General features: G+C 40.2%; 1 protein-coding gene across 6 annotated transcripts in view; it reads left to right on the forward strand.

The window, feature by feature from the left end:
* AGAP1 (ArfGAP with GTPase domain, ankyrin repeat and PH domain 1) overlaps positions 1-20,686 on the forward strand; it is a 361,585-nt gene that overhangs the window by 287,135 nt on the left and 53,764 nt on the right. For 4 of the 6 annotated variants that reach the window (XM_035331711.1, XM_035331708.1, XM_035331709.1 and 1 more), the window contains one exon: positions 15,687-15,764. The exons of the other annotated variants lie outside the window; for them this stretch is intronic. In XM_035331711.1, the coding sequence (XP_035187602.1) occupies positions 15,687-15,764 (78 nt within the window). The remainder of the gene's footprint in view (positions 1-15,686; positions 15,765-20,686) is intronic. 6 annotated transcript variants of the gene reach the window in all.

Raw genomic sequence — 20,686 nt, forward strand, 5'->3', positions numbered from 1 at the left:
TAGGCACTTAAGGTATTGTGTAACCTTTAAATATGATGGGACTGCTTGACCTTTGGCACTCATACAAAAGATGTTTTTTATTGTGGTTTAGCTGGATCGTAATGTGATGGTTATTTTCCATTTAACTTTTTTAACAGCAAATGAGAGGAAGTTATCTTAACTACTGCTACTATATGTGAAACTGCTCTTAAATCAAGTGGGATTGTGTTGGGGTTAATCATTTAAAAGGTGTGAGCTGTAGCGAAGTACACACAACTGTGTTGCATGAATATAAAAATCTTTGTCAATATTTTCAGTTTGCAATATTTCAGTTCTCCATCTGCATCTCTTCTTTTTCTTCCCATGAGTTGCTTTTCTTATTGAAGTGGACATTTTTTGTTTGTTTGTTTTTTAATGAAAAGTTTAAACTTTTGGTTGCAAAGTTGCAAAATAATGCAAGAGAAGGCAAACTCCAGGAGGCTCAGGGCTCGGAGGGGTTTGCTGCTCTTGGAAGACTGGCCTGATGAAATACATTTGACTTATGCAGGAAGTAGGATGTTACTGACACAACCAATGAGATAACGCTACTATTGATGGACTGCTGATAAATACAATGCTTCATTTGTTTCTCAAGAAGGGGGAGAAACCTTGTCTCATACTGACTCAAAAGAAGCCACCTCCCTCTCCCATCTGAGGGGAAAATGGGATTCGCGATTCACGGCAGGCGATGCGGTATTCCACTACAACATAACAAACAGTCTTGACAGCTCTGTATGATGCTGCAGTTCGGATTTTGCCATCAAGAAAATCTATAAACTATACTGAGCTTTCTGAAATCATTAATGCCGTAGTTGTATTGATGATTTCATTTCTGTGTTACAGGAGCGTGGCCTATCTGCCTAGCTGCAAGCTGCAGCTTAGTGTTTTTATGATGCTCTTTCCTGCCATGCACTCCCTCCCCCACCAAAAAAAAATCCATTGCGTAAATTGATTTGGGGATCAGCCTTGATAAAATACCAGCATTCAGCCCCTCGTGACAGCGTGGCTGTATTGTTAGCTGTTCTTGATTATTTGGATGCTCCGGCAGAAGCTGCCACATCAGAGTTGGAGGTGTGCAGAGATTAACTGGTGTCTGTCCAACCATTTGTCATACAAATAACAGTGCCAGTAGAGTGAAATACTATAAATCACTTTTTTCCAGGATTGAAATCTTTTATCAGTTGTGTCAGTTTCATTATTCAATAAGCGATTAGTAACAGCCATTGTCATTTACCCATTTAGTAGTTAACAACTCAGATCTCCAGCTAGTAAGGGAGCGTATGACACAAGCATCTGATGTGAATGTGGGACTTAATATTTATCTTTTCAGGCAAAATGCAGTTGTTACTCAGTGCATTGCTGAGGGATGGAAGGCAGTGGGACTTAGACGTGAGTCTCTTAAATTGAGCCTCCTGGTTTTGCTTTATTGCATGGTCATGTGTATTTGTGTACGTCCTAACAAAATATGCAGTATTTAAAATATGCAAATACACAACTGCATCCTTCTTTTTCTAACTTCTTAACTCCAACCACAGCATATCCCCAGGGAATTTCTGCAACTGCATTTTTTTTTTTTGGGGCCCCCCCGGCCGGTCAAATTAACAGAAATTCTAACTTTCATATAAGAGCAGCTGCGTAGGGCCAGAAGTTAACCTTGATCTTGCTGGATTTGTTCAAAATAGTATCTGGGCAATGGCTGGATAATACTACATCAAGTGTGTCTTCGATTTATTATTTTTTGTATTTTTCACTCGTTAACTTCAAATGAACAACTTTCAGTAAACCTGAAGCCCCAGTCTAATACAAGTATAGATAGCTTCCTCTACTTGAAACCCTTGAAATCCAGATGCAATGTATGGAGAAGACGCAAAATGATGAATCTTCCATAGGAAAAAAGTTTTCTATTCCCATAGTAAGTTTAAAACAGACAGGTCTGAATAGTTTCCTGCTCTGTAGGAAGAGTCTTCGGTTAAGACTACCTGCCCACAGAGTCCTTCGTTCTCTGTTGCAGGTCATTCTGGCAACCACTTGTTGAACAATGGCTTCTGCAAGTTGGCCGGTCCACAAACAAAAGGTTCTTGATCCCATTGCCCGGTTTGAGCTCAGAGTTGTATCAGTTGTGAAATGTTAACCTGGATTATCCCGATGAACCCTCTGTGCCCCAGGTTGTCCTCGTGGTGTAGGACCCAGAGCTGTGGCTCTGTTTTGTAAGAGGCCAGGTGAAGGTGGGAGAACTGAAAGCCATCTTCCGACTGTGTTGGTGCAGAAGCTTGGTTAAAAGGGGAGCTGGTGACCTTCCTGTTTTAGCAAGAGCATTCGTGGTTTATAGAGAAATAGTCATTACAGATGGCTTGGTAGTTTGTAAGAAAAACCATGATACAATAAATCTGTGCTAACACGGTAAGTTGCACCAAAAACAAAGTAACGCGCTTATGGGTGAGCAATTGGCTGACGGGCAGGGCTCAAAGGGTTGTGGTAAATGGGGCCACATCAGGCTGGCGGAAGGTCTCTAGTGGGGTCCCTCAAGGCTCTGTCTTAGGGCCAGTCCTCTTCAATGTCTTTATAAACGATTTGGATGTAGGACTAGAAGGTGTTTTGAGCAAATTTGCCAACGACATCAAACTTGGAGGAGTTGTAGACTCGGACGAGGGTGGAAAGGCCTTGCAGAGAGATCTGGACAGGTTGGAGAGCTGGGCGATCACCAACCGCATGAAGTTTAACAAAAGCAAGTGCTAGGTCCTGCACCTGGGACGAGGCTACCCTGGCCATACATACAGACTGGGGGACGAGACGCTGGAGAGCAGCCCCGCAGAGAGAGATCTGGGAGTCATGGTTGACAGCAAGTTGAAGATGAGCCAGCAGTGTGCCCTGGCAGCCAGGAAGGCCAACCATATCCTGGTGTGCATCAAGCACGGCATCGCTAGCAGGGCAAGTGAAGTGATTGTCCCGCTCTACTCTGCGCTGGTGTGGCCTCCCCTTGAGTACTGTGTGCAGTTCTGGGCACCACAGTACAAAAAAAGGACGTTAAACTGTTGGAGAGCCTCCAGAGGAGGGCGACAAAGAATGGTGAAGGGCCTGGAGGGGAAGACATATGAAGAGCGGCTGAGGTCACTCGGTCTGTTCTGCCTGGAGAAGAGGAGGCTGAGGGGAGACCTCATCGCGGTCTACAACTTCCTCACAAGGGGAAGTGGAGAGGCAGGTGACCTGTTCTCCATAAACACCAGTGATAGGACCTGCGGGAACGGGGTGAAACTGAGGCAGGGGAAGTTCAGACTAGATATCAGGAGGAGATTTTTCACTGAGAGGGTGGTTGCGCACTGGAACAGGCTCCCCAGTGAAGTAGTCACTGCACCAAGCCTGTATGAATTTAAGAAACGTTTGGACTGTGCACTAAGTCACATGGTCTAAACCTTTGGGTAGACCTGTGCGGTGCAAGGAGTTGGACTTGATGATCCTTATGGGTCCCTTCCAACTCGGGATATTCTATGATTCCAACAATTGAACACCTAATACCGAGAAATTGTCTAATGCTTATTTTTACAAGGGATGAAAATTAAAGAGTGCATGTCCATATAGCTTCAGTGGAAAGTATTGCCGCATCTGGTAGCATATGGATGTCATTCCCCAAGAACAAACGCGAGTTCAGTGCGTGCCTGCTCCTCCCCTGCCCTTCAGATGTGCCTGTCACCGCTCACCGTGCTGGAGGGCAAACTGCTGCCAGCCTGGATGATGGGGTGGATTTCACAAAGGAATGAAACTCTTCAAATAAGCCCATTTCTAAGTTGCTTCATGGATAGATTTTTCCAAGGTGTTCATTTGCACTACTTGAACTTGCTGGTGGCGTTGAGCAAGTTACAGATCCTCTTGCCTCTGTTTTACATCAGTTATAAACATAGGCTATATCTAATGATCCTTAGGAACTGATAAGGTCAACAACTGCTTTTTCAGAAGAGTAGGCTGTCTGTGACATCTTATTGCAGCCATGACTTTTACTCTGGTTTTTACTTGCATAGTGTGACTTTACATTTCATAATAGCACAGATAATATAGATTAAATGTGATGAAAAAATATGCCAATGGTAGGAATGGAAATTGTGATTTCTATTCAATTTTATAATTGCTTTACATTTCAAAATATGTAAAAGGTGGAACTCACAAAATTGCTCTAATGCCTGATCTGTCTTTATCTTAAATGACTTCCAAAGACAACTTAGATGCCTCCTTTGATAGCAACGAATGTGATGGGAAGTCTCCCTTATCGTCTTACAAAATGCTGAACAAAATAATTTTTTCTTTGGAAAAATCTAACCTCTTATCATCTGTATCTAACAAAAAAAAATCAAGAAAATGAGAACTGTGACAATTATGTAAATATTGATGTTTCTTACCGCCTGCATCCTGCCTCAGCTTTATGTTTCTTACAAGGTGCCTTGACAGAAGTTGCTCTGAAGCACATTGATCAGTGCACAGAAACCTTCCTATCTGACTTCGTACCTAAATATATATTTTTTTAATCTTCGAACACGTTATGATTTTTCTACCGTGTGAGAAAACAAACGTGCTCTTTTGGGCTTCAATTCAGCCACTCACAGTAGTTCAGCCTAATTTAGGACATTTTGGTTTTAGCTTGCAATATTTCCACTGTGACACCTAATAAACATTGGAAAAGAAATGTTGTGGGAGAGCAATGGCCAAATACTTCGGAACTTCAGGATTCCTGCGCTGGGAACCACTTTTAAAGTGGGCACTGAAAATATAACTCCATTGAGCAGAAACAGCTCTTTCTGTTGTATTGTAACAATTACTGCTGACAGTAATTGCTTGCACTATCAACAAAATGTGGCTGCTTTTGGTTCAGAGAGGGGGAAGGGTACAAAGCAGTGCATCTCTGGTTAATGGATTTAAATGCTGCTTGTTTATCAGCCTATAACGGGCAAGATTGTCGTCTCCCTATCCATAGATGAAACTGATGGTCCGAAACAAGAATAAATCCATCATGCCATAAAACTAGTGGTTCTCTGTGGGACAGGCAAGGCAGCATTTTCTCTTTCCACTGAGCAATGCTGTGTCTAAACAGCAGAAAGGAGGTAGGCTGATTGCGAATAACACGTGGCCCCCATATGTCCCACACTTGCTCCTCTAATCTTCTCTTTTGTGTCCCAGATGCTTCCTTCGCACAGCATTTCCTCTTCAGCCCTCTGCTTTCTCCTGCTCTTCTTAGAAATGCGCTGCTGTGGTTTTAACGGTGATGCATTTGTCTTATATAGTGGGAGTGTTGCCAGGAAGGACCAAACCCAAAAGGGTTTCATGTGCAATTCGTGCAGTTTTACAGGGTTTGTCACAGGTGTTATTCAGCCAGGTGCAGCAGCGTGATCAGGTCGCAGTCAGCTTTCCCTCGTGCCCCTGCTGAGCCTGGAGGTGCATCGGGCTGCAGGGTAGGGCTGAGAAGGGCGAGTTCCTCAGTGGTGTCTGGTTCAGAGAGCAGTGTCCCAGGTGGTGCTGCCCTCACTTGAGCTCCCACTGTACTAATTACAAGAATGGGACTGATCTGGAAATCAAGATGTTGTCTAGCTAATTGGATAGGTATTCAAATATCTTTGAAATTCCAGAGGGGCCAGTGTCTTGTATCAAATCTAATGGGGGGAAGCAGAGCACCGCAAAATAAGTGTAATAGTAGTATTTCATATTTAGCATTTAATGCTAAAATATAGTGACCCAAACAGCTTTTTCACAAGTACTTTTACTAAACCAAAAAATAATCCAACATGCACTGTACACTTGCTTAGCTTCTGGATGGCTCTGATAATAAATACTTGGTTCTAGACTATTTTTTTCATATATGCAATTGTACAAGACATGACATAAACAGTGAAACAGTGTCAGAAGGCCCACTTGCATACTCTTCCACCTATTTAGAGTAGTTTAATATGGACAATAAATATTAAAACAGAAATAAAATCTAATTTTTAATAGGTAAATTTTGGGTTTTTACATTTGAATTACTAGAATGGAGTCAGCTGGGGTTTACAGAAAACTGTCTTGTATCATTAAAAATGAAAAAAAAATATTGATTTTTATAAATAGCATTTTGTCAGGGTAATATTTTTGCATGCTGTTAGGCTTTTTTTTTCCTCTGCAGTTTTTTTCTTAGTACAGATGTGTGCAAAAAAAAAAAAAAAAAAAAAGAGGCAGTTTGACAAACTGATTATCTAATTCTGTAATAACTCAGCTAGCCTTGTGAAGTCAACCCAATTGGAGAAACTAACCTTAGAAATTGGTCGATCAAATGCTACAAGCAAAGTACTTGTTTTCCAGTATTGAAGCTGGTGGTCTAGTGATCACAGCCAAGCAATTACAGCCCTGTTAGATAGCATGAGTAGTAGTCATTAAATAATTATACCTTTGATTAGCTGCTTTAACTGTTCGTTGCCTTTGAAATATGATAGTATAATTTAAAGCTTTTATTAAAAGATAATTTTTCTAGGTGGTTGAAAAGGATTTTGTGTGTGTGTATAAAAGACCCATAATTTTCTGCTCAGATAATGAAAAACTGAGAAAAATGTTTCCAATTAACATTTACATTTGTCGATTTGAATCTAGTATATTTATAGTGTATTTGAAATGCACTGAATAGTTTAGTTAGTCCTGTACCTGCTGCAAAAGTTTCTGTGGAGAAATGCGACAGGGAAAAAAAAGGATTTAAAAACATCTTTTACAAATGTTTAATTAAACTAACTCCTAACTTTCTTCCCTGCCATGAGTAGAAGTATGAATGTGTTTTCATTTTTTGTCTTGATTCGAAATGTTCCAAGCTGAATCTAAGCCAAATGTAATTAAGTATTAATGTGAATTGAAGTATTACTTTTAGAGTGTTTTGTGGGCTTAAAACTGAGGACTGGGAAGGATTTTAGTTTGGGAGGAGAGGTTTTTTTGTGTAAGGCATAAGGTTTTACTTGTGTTTGGGTTAGGTAACTTACATAACTTGACGTTTTTAGTAATTTGCTTTACTCAGAAAAACAAGCTGCTGGGTATCCTGGTGTTCAAAAAGAACCCATTGGATATATTAAGGGCTATTACTGTCAGACTTTGGCTTCTATTTTTATTGAATATATTTTTTGTATTTCGGCTCCATTTTTTTGGTCTGTTGGGATGCATGTCCTGTTAACATCAGCATACAGAACGAATGTAAGGTTTGGAAACCTTAGAGTTGCACTGAAGTGTTTAAAGATATTTTAGTTTGGAAATCTGATTTAATCGATCTGCTGTATGCAAATATGACCATTTGTTAGGAATTATACAAAAGTAGTGTATATATTTCTGAGATCCTTGCACTTGGCATTTTATTATAAAATTTAGTGTTGTTCAGATCTAGAAACATTATGTATAGATATAATTTGACTTTCTAAATACATCACATATTATATATGCCCTTTTTGTAACCCTTTTTGAGGAATATTCATCATTGCTGCTTCCATATAGGGTAAAAGAGACTGTCTCAGGCCCCTTCACAGCTGAAGGAACAAGTTTAAGTAGTGTAAGAATCTCATAGGCTGCATCTCAATGAAATAATTTCAACCCTCTTATGAAGGAGTATGATCTTGTTAAGCAAATTGCTGTTCTGCTGACCAACAAAAAAGGAAAATCCCCAATCTGCAGTTTCACAGCTCGTGATGAAACCACTCGTGATGAAGAGTGAGTTGAAAAAGAGGATGAGGGTGACTGAAACGTAGAAACCTTTTCCCAGTGTGGTGGCAACTTCATGTAGATTGTCTTGGAATTTATCTTTAAACACCCCCTCTTGCATTCAAGGTTGCCTCTTACCCAGATCTTACATATCCCTATTTTTCTAGATAGATGTTACACAGGTATTGTATGTTTAAAAAAAAATCACCTGGTGTATCCTATGGCAGAAGGTTTTTCCTCATGTATCTTCTCAGTCTTTATTGTTGCACAATAAAAATAAACATCCTTATGTGAATGAACAGTGTTATTATTTTGAGCTTACGATGATGAGAGATTCTGAGAAATGAGTGGCATGCTGACTCCATCCCCAGCCCCCTTCCTCCAGTGTAGGTGAAAAGATCCTATTATTTCTGATAATTGATGCTGAGGGCTGTGGCGTGCCTCATTTAATCAGCACTGTTCAGCACACTCCAGGGATGTAATTCATGCACACTTTAACATCCAACATGGCTGACAAGGCTTGGACACACAACCTAACGGCTACATCATTTTTTAATCAGCTATCTGAGGACTATTTATCTAATCAACAAAGAACTCTGTCACATGGAGACCAGAGGTGACATTAGCAAGTCTGTAGTTTCTCAGTACAGCAGTGGAGGAGGATTTTTAGGGTGAGACTCTAGATATTAAGTCTCCCCTAAGAAAGAAAGCATATTTCTGCTTATCATGTATAAATAGTTTGGTTTAAGCAACTTGAAGGGGGTTAATGTGGTATTTAGGTGACTAGCATCTTAACCATCCTTAGAGAACTTCACAGGTATTATTAAACAGATGTACCATCAGACGTGCACATGGCTTATACAGTAGATGCTTTTAGAAATAATGGTATGTGATCGTAGTGGTGGTAAACATATTTAGTACAATACCTAACTAATCAAAATGAGACAGGAAAAGTAGATTCATTAACACAGAATAAATAGCATCCCTATTAAAGAAAGCAAACAGAAGAAACTCTGTCTGCAAGGGGTTGGTCACAGATGTAAAGTTATTGCCTGAACAAATATGAAGATATGCGGTAATTGGGAGTCATTAAGCTTAATTGATTCCCAGTTACTTCGTATCTTAACAAAAGGCTATTGCAAAGGCTAATTTTCTTCTTCATCTGCTGACATGCCTATTCTCACTTTATGATATAAACATTTAAAACATGACCAAGCTCATTTTACATACAGCATGTATGTTCAATAAGTGTAATTCATCTCACAATGTGAAATATTCAAAATTAACAGCAAATGGAGGATTGCCTATGCCTCCAGATACAGCTGGATGTCCTCCCAGAGCTTCAGCTGAAATGACAAACTGTTCCCACCATTTTATCATCAGGGCTTGCTGCAATGGACAGAGACCTAATGTGTAATCATCTCTCAATAGTTTTAACTATCTTCTATTTGGATTCATTTGCAGAGCTCTATTTCAGTGGTGTTTGCGTGGTCAAATACTTGTTCAGCCATTAAATAACATGTACAGCTTCCATTTCAGAGTGTGTGCATTGCAGTCTGTGCCTTCTGAACTTCAAATTTAAAGATAAGGACCTAGAAAACTGAAATAACAGAGTGAAATAAGAGAATTGCATCTGGTAAAGCACAGTGAGTCCCTTCAGTACCTAAAGAATCATGACAAGGGCTTCATGACTCCTATGGTCTGTGTGCTCTGCAGGCACATATAGCTTCTGTCTATTTGACAGGCTGTAGCATTTCTACACATGAAGCCACGCGTGCCCTAAGTCATGCTTGATTTAATCAGTTAAGGCTTTCCATAGGAAACCCAGATTTTTATTGTTTTTTAAGGTCCAGGTTTTAGATCTGGGAGCTTTATGGTTCTGCAGCTGGTGAAACAGAGGGATGAATTGGTGGGAGTAATTAATTTAAAAAATAAACAGGAAAAGCAAGCTTGTTTAGATCAAAAGAAAAGTGGGAGTCTTGCTTGTGTAAACTCTAGAAGAGGTCAAAGCCTGTGTTCTGAAAAGATCAGTTTATTGAATCAAGATCAACTCCTGAAGGCATGCCCCACTAGCAGTTTTTAGGTAGCTAGATGCCCAGGATGTTGTTTGTTGAGCTACAAAACTCCTTTGCCTGCAGTTTGTATCTAATTAATCACTTCTTCCCAATGTTCTTAGAAATTGCCCTTTCTAGGGCCTTCTCTGGTGCCTTATGATATGAGCTGGGTGCTTCTCAACACCCTTTTGTGGCAGGGAGTTTGCCTTGCCCTATTGGCAGGTGCAGCAGAGCTGAGGGGAAAATGGATCTATGGGCTTTGGAAATGCAGTCTGTCCTACTTCAAGGCTCTTCTGGCACAATAAAGTTGAGTTACATTTGCAGAGCAATGCGTACGAGAAGTTTGCCTTGCAGCTTCCCCGTGGCGGTGCTTTGTTCAGCAGGACTGTGTGACTGGTGAATCAGCGTGAGGTTTTTGAGGTGAGAATGAGGGCTATGTGCTACCCCTTTTAAATTACTTTCATATAATGTTATGTGCAGAGCAAGCAAACCTTGACAGCTGTCGTGGGTAACACAACCCTTGCTGACACACGGATCACTGGTACGATAGTCCCATTTGATAGAGAGCACGTCCTTCTAAAAGTAGGTGTCAGCCCTCGTGAAGTGCCAAGCAGTGGTGAATTTTGGCATACCGCTGGTTCCACGCTGTACACATGGAGGATGCAGCCAGAGAAACTGCATTCTGTGTTTGCTAACAGAAACTATGCAAAAGGACGTTTTTCTATGTGGCTCAACCAAGAATTTGTTGTGCCCAGCCTTAACACTTGGCACCAGGAGGCATCCATCCTGGCCAGGGCTTCTGCAGGCTGTGAACTCTTGAGGCAAAGAGCAGGAGACGCTGGACGTGTCATGTCATGGACAACACCTGAAAAGGGTTTGAGTTGTTTTTTTTATTTATCATTATTATTATTATTATTAAAACTTACAAGGTGCCATACGTGAGGCATGAATGAACAATGGCAAGTGTTTTGTCTTACTGGACTCATAGTGTTTAGGTGGAGACATGGCAAGATACTTTGTAAAAGTGAGAGCTACCACATTCCCTGGTGAAACACAAAGCTGATATTAAAAACACCCATAAGATGCTCTTGCAACTCTTTTGAATGAATCAGGAAGAGTGAAGGAAGGAAATGGGAGTGCTTCTGGAGAGACTGCAGAGAAGGCATCCAGTCCTCCCTTCTGGATGCAGAAATGGCTGGGGATGTATCCTTCCAGAAATGCAGTTCTACCCCAACAGAACTTTGCAATTGTGCACACCATTTGTTCACCATAAAAATTATGATGAAACTTAGGATGATGCAAGGAGGAATACAAGCAGTTTGAACTGGTATGTCTGTTTACGTAGCATGTTCTTCTTCTACAGTATATGGAGATGATTCAACAACTGCTGACCTCTGACTACCTGGGGAGTAGTTCCTGCTATAAAAAATAAATATCTGTATGGTCCATTGTAACACTTGACACAGTTATATAGAAGCACATAATTCTTTCCTCCTTACAAATCAATATGGTAGGTTCTAGTCCCTCAAATGGTATATTTGAGCTAGATGTCCAAGTGTGCATGTGCCACACAAGCGATGCATCAGATCATAGATGGTAAAACTGAGAGTAGCTTCCTTGCAAGAGCTCAAGAAATCATTTTAACCCTTCATCGTAAAACCACACATCAGGCTCTGAGAGTCAATGCTTTCATGGTTTGTTGCTTTGTGATTTCTTCCTGTGGTAACTACTGGGAGGAACTGTCAGACAATGGCTTGCACCGCGTCGAACGTTGCAACAATCAAGGCGTTGTTTTGCAGGTTTGTTAAAAGCAGAGCTCAGAGCCATCGGGTGACAGGTAATGACTTATTGTGCTAGTCCAGATTGAGAGTTTGGAAGCACAAATTAATTTGCCTGGCAAAGATAAGAGTTTAATCTCAGTAATCTAAATTCTGGAGTTAATGAGCTTGTTGAAGATCAGAAACTGTGCTTCCACTCTGTGCCTACATGTTAGTTGGGATGGGGCCCTGCTTTGATTGCTGCAAGATGATGTTTTCCTGTCAGCATTCAAGCCAGAGATCAGGGCAAGTGTCAATGTTAATAAGATTTTCTCAAAATATTATTAAAATACATTAGTCATTCAGATTGTGGTAGTCCAGCATGCTAGGCAGAATACTAGTTGCTGTTTCAGGACAAGCTAAATCAAATACTCATATCTTTTCAGAAATAGTTATCTTCATTCCAAGTATTTGTTGTTTGAGAGAAGTGTTTGCTGTTGTTTTTTTTTAGTATCTCTAACTAGAGATGCTTCTTAGTAAGATTATTCTAAGAAAGCAGACTTTCAGAAAATACTTCAACAGATCAATTCACCTTAAAGATCTTTTCTAATTAAAAAGCTTTGTTTCTGTTAAATAACAAAGTATTTTTAATAGCTTTTCATTGGAAACCAGTTCTGGCTTTCATGGCTTTGTTTATCTATGCACGTACATATACATCACCAGAGCTGGCAACCAGAGCTCACGATGAGCTAACTTAAAACTGGGGAGTGAACCCTGACTGGATGGACTGAATATTCTGGCATGTAAGTCAAAGACAGATCAGGCAAACAATGACCTCCAGTGCCTGCTGATGCCTTGTTTGTAGATAGCAGAAATTTATCGTCAGACTGTAATTTTGAAGGCAGTCAGGGTGGGATGGCTGGGCTAGGCCCTGGTGGTCACATGCACATCAATCACGCGGCGGAGGCTGAGCTTGGCACTGTCCAACCCTGCTGCTGATCATATTCGTGAGTTCTCAGAGACTGCAGAGCACCACCAGGAAGCAGACTGGAGTCTAATCGATGCTAAAGGACACACTAGGATGTATCAGGACCTCAGCTTCACTGAGACAAAAGTCAATTTGTTTAAAAAGAAGAAAAAGGCATGACACTTAACACATGAAAATAGACTATTTCATCGATAGGTTAATAGAAAACCAGGTTGCAAGTTCACTTCCTGCTTATATGTCTGTACTTTAACATGTGATTAAAGTTTGAAAAATGAAAACAGACTGGGAAAGGGTCTTTGTATACTGGAAACAGTCTTCCTTTTCTGAGGGTGCCAAAACTCGATTTTGCCTATTTATATGTAAATTTTTTTTCAGGAAAAACAAGTTTTCAGCTGGGAAATTGTACCTCTCTAGTTGCTGGTACCTGCTGGGACTAGTTAAATATTTCTAAAACTGAAGATTTTTCATATTGAAGGGTGCATACAATGAAGATATATTTAGATTTTATGAACTTTAATTTTTAATTAGATCTAACTTAATCTTCCAGGTTACATTATATATTTTAATTTCAGTGATATGTAGTCTAAAGGATGTCACTCAGATGAGTGACATGAGCAAGCAATGTGCGCTTGCAGCCCAGAAAGCTGATTGTGTCTTGGGCTGCACCCACACAAGCGCAGGCAGCAGGGTGATGGAGGGGATTGTCCCCTTCTGCTCTGTGAGACCCCCCCGTGGGGCCCCAGCACCAGCAGGACGTGGGGCTGTGGGAGCAGGGCCAGGGGAGGCCAGGAGGATGGGCAGAGGCTGGAGCACCTCTCCTACAGAGCCAGGCTGAGGGAGCTGGGGGGGGTCAGCCTGGGCAGGAGAAGGCTCTGGGGGGGCTCTGTAGCAGCCTTTAAATGCTTGAAGGGGATAGAGGAAAGCTGGGGAGGGACTCGTTATTAAGGAATGTGGTGATAGGACAAGGGGTAATGGATTTAAACTAAAAGATTTAGATTAGACTTATGGAAGAAAATCCTCGTTCTGAGGGTGGTGAGGCCCTGTCCCAGGTTGCCCCGAGGAGCTGTGGGTGCCCCATCCCTGGCAGTGCCCAAGGCCAGGCTGGATGGGGGCTGCTCTGGTTGAGGGGTCCCTGCCCACAGCAGGGATGGCACTGGGTGGCCTTTGAGGTCCCCTCCAGCCCAAACAGTTCTGTGATTGCAAGGTACCCAGTCCTCCATTTTCCCTTTCAGCATAGAGCACTAAAGCCTGCAGATCACTTTATTACAACAGGACATCTAGTTTAGCAGTCTAGGGTGCTGAGGCATTTCTCTTTGGCTGCACTAATAACTTTTTTATAGCTGTTTTACTGTCTGTGCAGTTTGAAGTTCTTTCTCGGCGTGTACATGAGGATAGCTTTAAACAGACAACTTTGAGATAGGGGCTGGAGAGAGAAACGTTCTCCTTTCAGTGCCTGAACACATCACCTCCTGCAAACACAAGCTCCGTGCTCCTTTATGACAGGTATCCATGTGCAGCAAACAAGTGCTTGTTCCAGCCTTAGATCTTCAGCCAAAAATCATGCTTTTTGTTAAGCATTTGAATGACTTTGTGTCACTGTTCTTTTCTGTGGAAGCAGCTGTTCCATCTGAGTTACATGGGACATTAAAAAAAGTTCTCTGTTAAATTGAGAAAGAAAAATTCTTAAATGTTTTATCACCATAGTCGTTATGTTGTGTGATGTTCACATTATCCTAAAGGATGAGGAGCGTCTGTGCTTAGGGGGTCTTATTCCAAATTCATCACAAGTTTCTTCATAATAAGCTGAATCAGAGTGGTAGAATGTTCGGTTTTAAAACGTCATAGAAATTAATCATAATTAATAACACTGTAACCGATACTGTCCTTTTTAGAAGTCTCACACCTGAGCTCAAGCTCTCCACTGTCTGTGGGCACTAGATCTGTGTGACCTGCTGAGAAAAGTCATAGAAGGAAGTCTTGATGCTCTTCCAGTTCTCACTGACCACAGTGATCTCATCCCTGATCCTGTACAACACATTTTACAAAATTATCACAGGCCAGGCTGTGTTGCATTATTATTTCTTGAGTGGGTAAGCCGATGGGGTGGTTGAAAAGCTTGTAGAGATACCACTTTCAGTAGATATGCCATTCCCTCCTTGTCCATGGGTAAAGGAGAGGTGAAGTTTCTATTATTTCAGCGTAAGTCACTGTTAGAGGCCAGCCGTACTGTGGTGTACTTGGATGTTTCATACAGTTCCTGTCTGATGAAACTGAGTCTAAGCATGTTGTTGATTGAATGCGCTTCTCATGCTGTGAATTCACTTTCAAGGCGAAACATGTAGATTTTAAAGAAGGTAAAAATTTAGTCTCTCTTAATGAGCACAGGAATTGAGTGCTTTTGAGCAATATTTCCTGCTAATTGTAAAAGCAGCAGCTGGGATCTCAGAAAATCTAAAAACTTGTGGATTCTCATAAAGCGATGGTGATGTCCATAATGCATATATATATATATATACACATTTGCAATTTCCAAGTAAAACTTATGTTTTGCAGTGATTTTCCAGGGGTGAGGGGGAAGCACAAATATAATTTACACAGCATCAATGTCTACTTGACAGTCTTCAAAATAATTAAGTAATGCCTGTAAGCTCAATCCTGAAAATAAAATTAATTCTTGTTTTGATGATTTAAGCCCATTACATCATCACCTCAACTTTTAAAGGTGTTATAACTACAGGCATCAAGTGATTAATATAGGCTTTTGGAGGAAAAGAACTCGTCTGGCTGAGTTTTGGTATTAAATAGCATTTTACAGTAGTTGTTTTGACTAGTCTGGTATCCTCTGTATGAATATGTTGTGCATTTTTAGTTCTACTGTTCTGGTTTTGTCTATTCTGATAGCAGATCCATCTAGTCTTGCCAAACCTTGTCATGTTTCAGAGTTTTAAAAAAACTTTATTTCCAATAAGGAAGAGGCTTTCCATGTTGTTTGTGGATCTGAGAGGCTGTATAGTCCTGTGTGCATTTTCTGTGTCTAACTCTTCACATGTAACAGGCTTGTGCTTGTATTTTACTTCACATGCTATTTTGATGTTTCTTTTTTCCCCCTCCTCATTTTTTTTTTCTTTTCTTTATTTTTATTCTATTCTCTTTTTTTTCTCTTCCCCTTCTGCTCTCTGGATGCAGCCAAACGCAAAGCTTGGAAACTAAACCGTGTTGGTAGCCTGCGAAATATATACAGCAGCAGCAGCACCAACACTGAAGGTAACAAAACAACACGTTTTAGATGAACACCTCCTCTCTACCCCTTTTTTAACCTGCTTTTCTGAAAATTGTCTTCGTTCCATCTCTCCCTTACCAAATGCAGGAATGGAAATCAAATTTGCCCAAAGCATGCGTGCTTTCATCTTGTGTTTGCCGAGTCATTCCAGTGGTCTTTTCATCTTTTTGTTTGTGCATTTTATTTTACCATTCATGTTCCTTTCAGCTTACTTAAATTTTGACCTTTCCCTCTAGTCGTGGAGTGGTGATGTTTAAATTACTTCAAGAACCCATTTTCTTCTTTTATTTATTTAATTTTTTATATTCCCTTTATACATGTGGGCACTCAATGTAATATTTCCCAAGTTATTACAGTTTTTAAAAGTGTTAGTATCAGGTGTAATGATCTGTAGCCAAATACAATAGTGTGCCGTGACATTTAAGTAACAGTCTTAATTTGTTTTGTGAAAGCGTTCTCCATAATGCTCTTTGCAGCTCTAATCCAAAGGCGAGACAGTGCCGGGTCATTTGCATGTGCTACTCTTGCTTGTAAATTCTGTATATTGTTGTATTTCTAAAGGTCATCTGGTGCCAAAGTTCACAAATTGACTTACATTGCTTTTTTTTCACCGAAGACAGCCGTCATGGCTTTTGTATAATAGCACATTGAATTTTTTTTCCCCTCCACCTTCATTTGAACAACACAATTATAAACTTCCTTCTTTTTTTATTATTACAAATGTCAAAGGTCAGAATTACTTGGAAGCCAGGAGAGGAGAAAAAAACGCTGCCACCATCTCCAGCGGCATGTAAGAGGGATAGTGTAAGAAATATGGAATGCAAAATAGGTCACAACTCAGTAATCTCAATATAATGGGGGGGGGATTTTTTTCACTTAAGTGCGAACCAAATGGGTCAAGTAATCGCAAGCGCATGCCCTAACACTAATTGACTTATTTTGGAATGATTATAACTGTAATATTTTTCTTAATGTCACTGTTTTCTGGGCTGTTGATTTTAGTGATTGCCAAGCAGTGGCATTAAATCTCTTGTAAATTTTAAATTGCATGCTATTTCTGTAAACAAGTCCCTCTGTTCACATCCTGATCATTAACCTTTGGTGATTTATATCACCGTCCTTTTTTGCACAATTACTGCTGTATTGCTGTTGGATGCCATGCTCTCACTGCCAAATAAAGTATATGTGGGAAACAAAGTGTAATTTTCCTGCAGCTTGTTAAGGAGGCTTTTTTAATTATAATTTTGTTTTATTTCCCATTGTAAATGTAAAAATATTACCTTTCAGAGCAACAGTTGCAAAATTTTGCCTATTTTGATATCTTTTCAAGTACAAAATATGAAATGGGAGAAAGTGATTATTGGGCATAAATGTTTTCTTATTCCATTTAATAGGAAACTAAGTAGATACATTTAATAATATTTAATTTTGTATGTACGTGCTGGTTTTTATCTTTTCTGTTGATCAGTGCACAGACATGTTTGTTACAGGTATGCTCATGGAGGAGCTGGTGATTTTATACCTACTTGCTATTAAATTGTAGCAGTGAAACAAGTGTAAAGAATTCCCTTGTATCTTACAGATGAAAATCTCAGGGTTTAGAGCCTGTCTAGATTAAAAAATCCCTTACTTCATTCCTCAAACTAGCTATCAAAGGCACACTGAATAAGCTTCTGGGAACGTGTTCCTGATAACTATATGGTCCAAAGAGTTTTGAGAGATGTCATCAAACGAAATTCTGAAATTAAACAAGTACATCTTTTTTTGGAAGTATAGTCCCTGCTAAAAACTGAAGACCCACTGTTCTCCATAGTTTTGCATCTCTGAGCTTGTATGTTTAACCTCAGTGTGATAGCGGGAGCTGTGAGACTGGCAAATGTAGAGTTAATGAGCAGTGTAAGTATTAAAAGCCACATGTTTAGATAATTATGCCTTCAAAAAAGAAAATGTTGATAGGAAATGACAGTCAGGAATAACAAATCTGCTTTAGTCTTTAGCACATGCTTGCTCAATTGCACTTACACATTTTTACAGAACAAAAATATTCTCATCATGTACAACTCTCATTTTTAAAAGCTTGATCTAGAAAGCAGTTTCTCAGCTAGTTTTTAATTCCAATCCTATTATTTAGGGATTCTGTACGCTTCCATGTAGCAAAATCTCCAATTAAGATGGGGAAAGCAAAGGTCTGCGCACTGCAAGTCAGATGCTGTGAAGGTTTCATCGATGCTTAACAGCAGCGAGTGTCTGCGTGGTCCTTGGTGTGGTGGGTCGGTCACTCGTGCCTGGTGCTTGCACAAGGTCACGCCGTGCAAAGCTGAGAGTCCTCCCTGAATGTGGCTCCTCACAGCTATTTGATGCCAAAACCATTGCATTTCTGTCGTGTCTGTCCTGGCCAGATTTTCACAAAGGTGACTGTCTGGGTGTAGGATTCACAGCTGGATGACTCTAACTTCTGAGGGCAGAAAGAAGCAGGCATTGTACCGCTACGTCCTTTGCTGTTCCTTCATCACTTTTGTACTGATGTTATTTAGAAAGGTTATTTCTTAAATTAAAGAAAGTAAAATTTCTTGTGATTGTAGCTCGTTTTCAGATTTTCTTTTTTTTTTTTTCTGATAGGGAGTCACTGACAAATGAAAAAGTCGCACCTGCTCCTTATTGCAGGCAGCCAGGATTTAAGCAATCTTTTGATTTTCTAGGGGGAAAGCATGTAATAGTATGTCGCACTTAAAACAGACCCTGCTCGATTTCACTCTTCTGAAGCTGGAGTCTGTTGTACCTGCTCTCTGAGCAGTATTGTTAAAACATCGAATTATTTTTCCCGGAGCAACATATTTTGCACTACTGTGTAAAGAAGCAGCTTTATGAAATGTAACAACTGTGCTCTGTGTGCTATGGATAAACATTCAAAAAGATACTAAATCCTCATTTTTCCACTCTTCATGGTTACATGTGACCTGTTAAGCTGTGTTGCATCGGAGTTGCCAGGATCTCATGGAAAACTTGTCTTCTGCATATTCATTAACTCCCAAACTACCTTTTGTTGAAAAGGTCGCGATGCTGTTGCTGCCATGAAGCTGGGCCTATGCAGAAAGTTAGCTTTGGCTCAACCATAGCAGATGTAGGGGGAGGCTGTTTATTCAGAACACCAAAGATAAGCTCTACCCAATCGACAGTTTAAAAAGTAAGCTGTGGGCTTGAAATGTATTGGGGAACACCTGGTGCAAGTACAGACGTAGGTACCCTATGAACTGAATTTAAAAATAACTTCATGGATTTCTTCAAACCGCGTTGTCTTAAAGCAAGTACATATGGTGGGGGGGCTGAGTGCCTTGAGCTAGAAACAAGCCTTTCATCATCAGTTTGTCATTCACAGGTAGTGATATAAAACAGTACCACTGAAAAATTCTTCCAGTGGAGTGCAACCTTTACCAAGAGCTGTGGGCAACTGATAGCAGAGCTATATTGTCCTGGTAGGGTTGATTTTCAAAACTAATTAGATTTAGACACTGGGTTTGGAAAGGGGAGAGAAGTATTAGCGTAGTCATGCCCAGTGGGACATGGCACAAATATTTCCTTAATTGATGCTGCTAATAAACATGCTTGTCTTCCAAGTTAGAGGGCTAATTTACACCAAGTAGCAAAATGTAACAGTAGTTATCCTTATATAGTACATAAATAACATGCACCTTTGTCGTAAACAAATTGTATATTGTAAACATCCAGTGTTGATTGCTAGGGCACCTCAGCAGTTTTTCATTAGCATCCTGTTGAAAAGATTGAGGGTTATTAAGGAAGGATGCTTGAGTGGAAGTGGTTTTTGAGAGATAAAGGGGGATGTGATAAAAAGGGAGTTTAAATAGGTCTCAGTGTTACTTCAGGCAGGCTTGAATAGGTTTGAAGCTGTAACCTCAACTCTAGAAGATGCTTTACATGTGTTTGAAATATGCCATTGAATCTCTTGGTTCTACACCTGCTGTTTCTGGAAAGTATATCCTGTGCCGGTGGCATCGTCCACCAGACGTGCACGGTCAGTTGCTATTAATTTACCAAGGTAGCATTAGCACCAGGATCCTCTGATGGCAGCGACGTTGTGCAAAGATGCAAATGCACGATGTAGCATCTAAGGTAAGAGGCTGGTTGTAAACCCCTGACTTGGAAGTCAGAAATCTGAAATAAATAAAAAAAAAATCTGGTTCTGTACAAATATCCATGTGGGCCTATGAAAAATGCCTTTATCTTGGTAAGACTTCATTTTATACCCTTTGAAAAGTAACAATACTGTTTTTTATTAAAGCAAACATTAGGGATGGGTGTGATTTCTGATTGTAGAGTGCCTGGCAGAAAGGGGGCCTTATCTTCCACTGATGTGAAGCTGTGCTTGTTTGTGGTTATCCACCACTGGTGCAAGGTGTCAGTTGCTATTTATGCAGCTCTTAATATTGAGGATAAAAGATCTGAGAAGTGGAAACTGCAAACAAAATTATATAAGCACATTGTTTAGAGCAGCTCTTACTGGGATACCAAGATGTGTGTTTTCCCTACATTTTAGTGGACTTAATTGAGCTCTCTGGAACAAGTTATAGACTAATTGTATCCTGTAGTTATTTTCAGTGTAGTTTGCTAAATCTGATCTCTGTTACATACAATGAACACTGGCATCGGTGTGGGAATGTAGTGAGCCGCGCCTGTTTGTTTTCCCTTGCACAGCACTTGTAAGGAATTGTGCATCGTTCTCCATATGTGGGTGGGCTGTAGCAATGTGTGTTGTTTGGCAGGGGAAAATATACGTGAAATTATGTTGAATTAAATAAACCTACTATGAAAAGATAATGGTGAAATCAGTATGTGCAGCATCAACCGTGGTACCATGTAGTTCCTTGAAAGTGGTGGTGCTAATGGCTTC

Source organism: Oxyura jamaicensis, chromosome 7 (genome assembly GCF_011077185.1).
Source record: "Oxyura jamaicensis isolate SHBP4307 breed ruddy duck chromosome 7, BPBGC_Ojam_1.0, whole genome shotgun sequence".
Lineage (NCBI taxonomy): Eukaryota > Metazoa > Chordata > Aves > Anseriformes > Anatidae > Oxyura > Oxyura jamaicensis.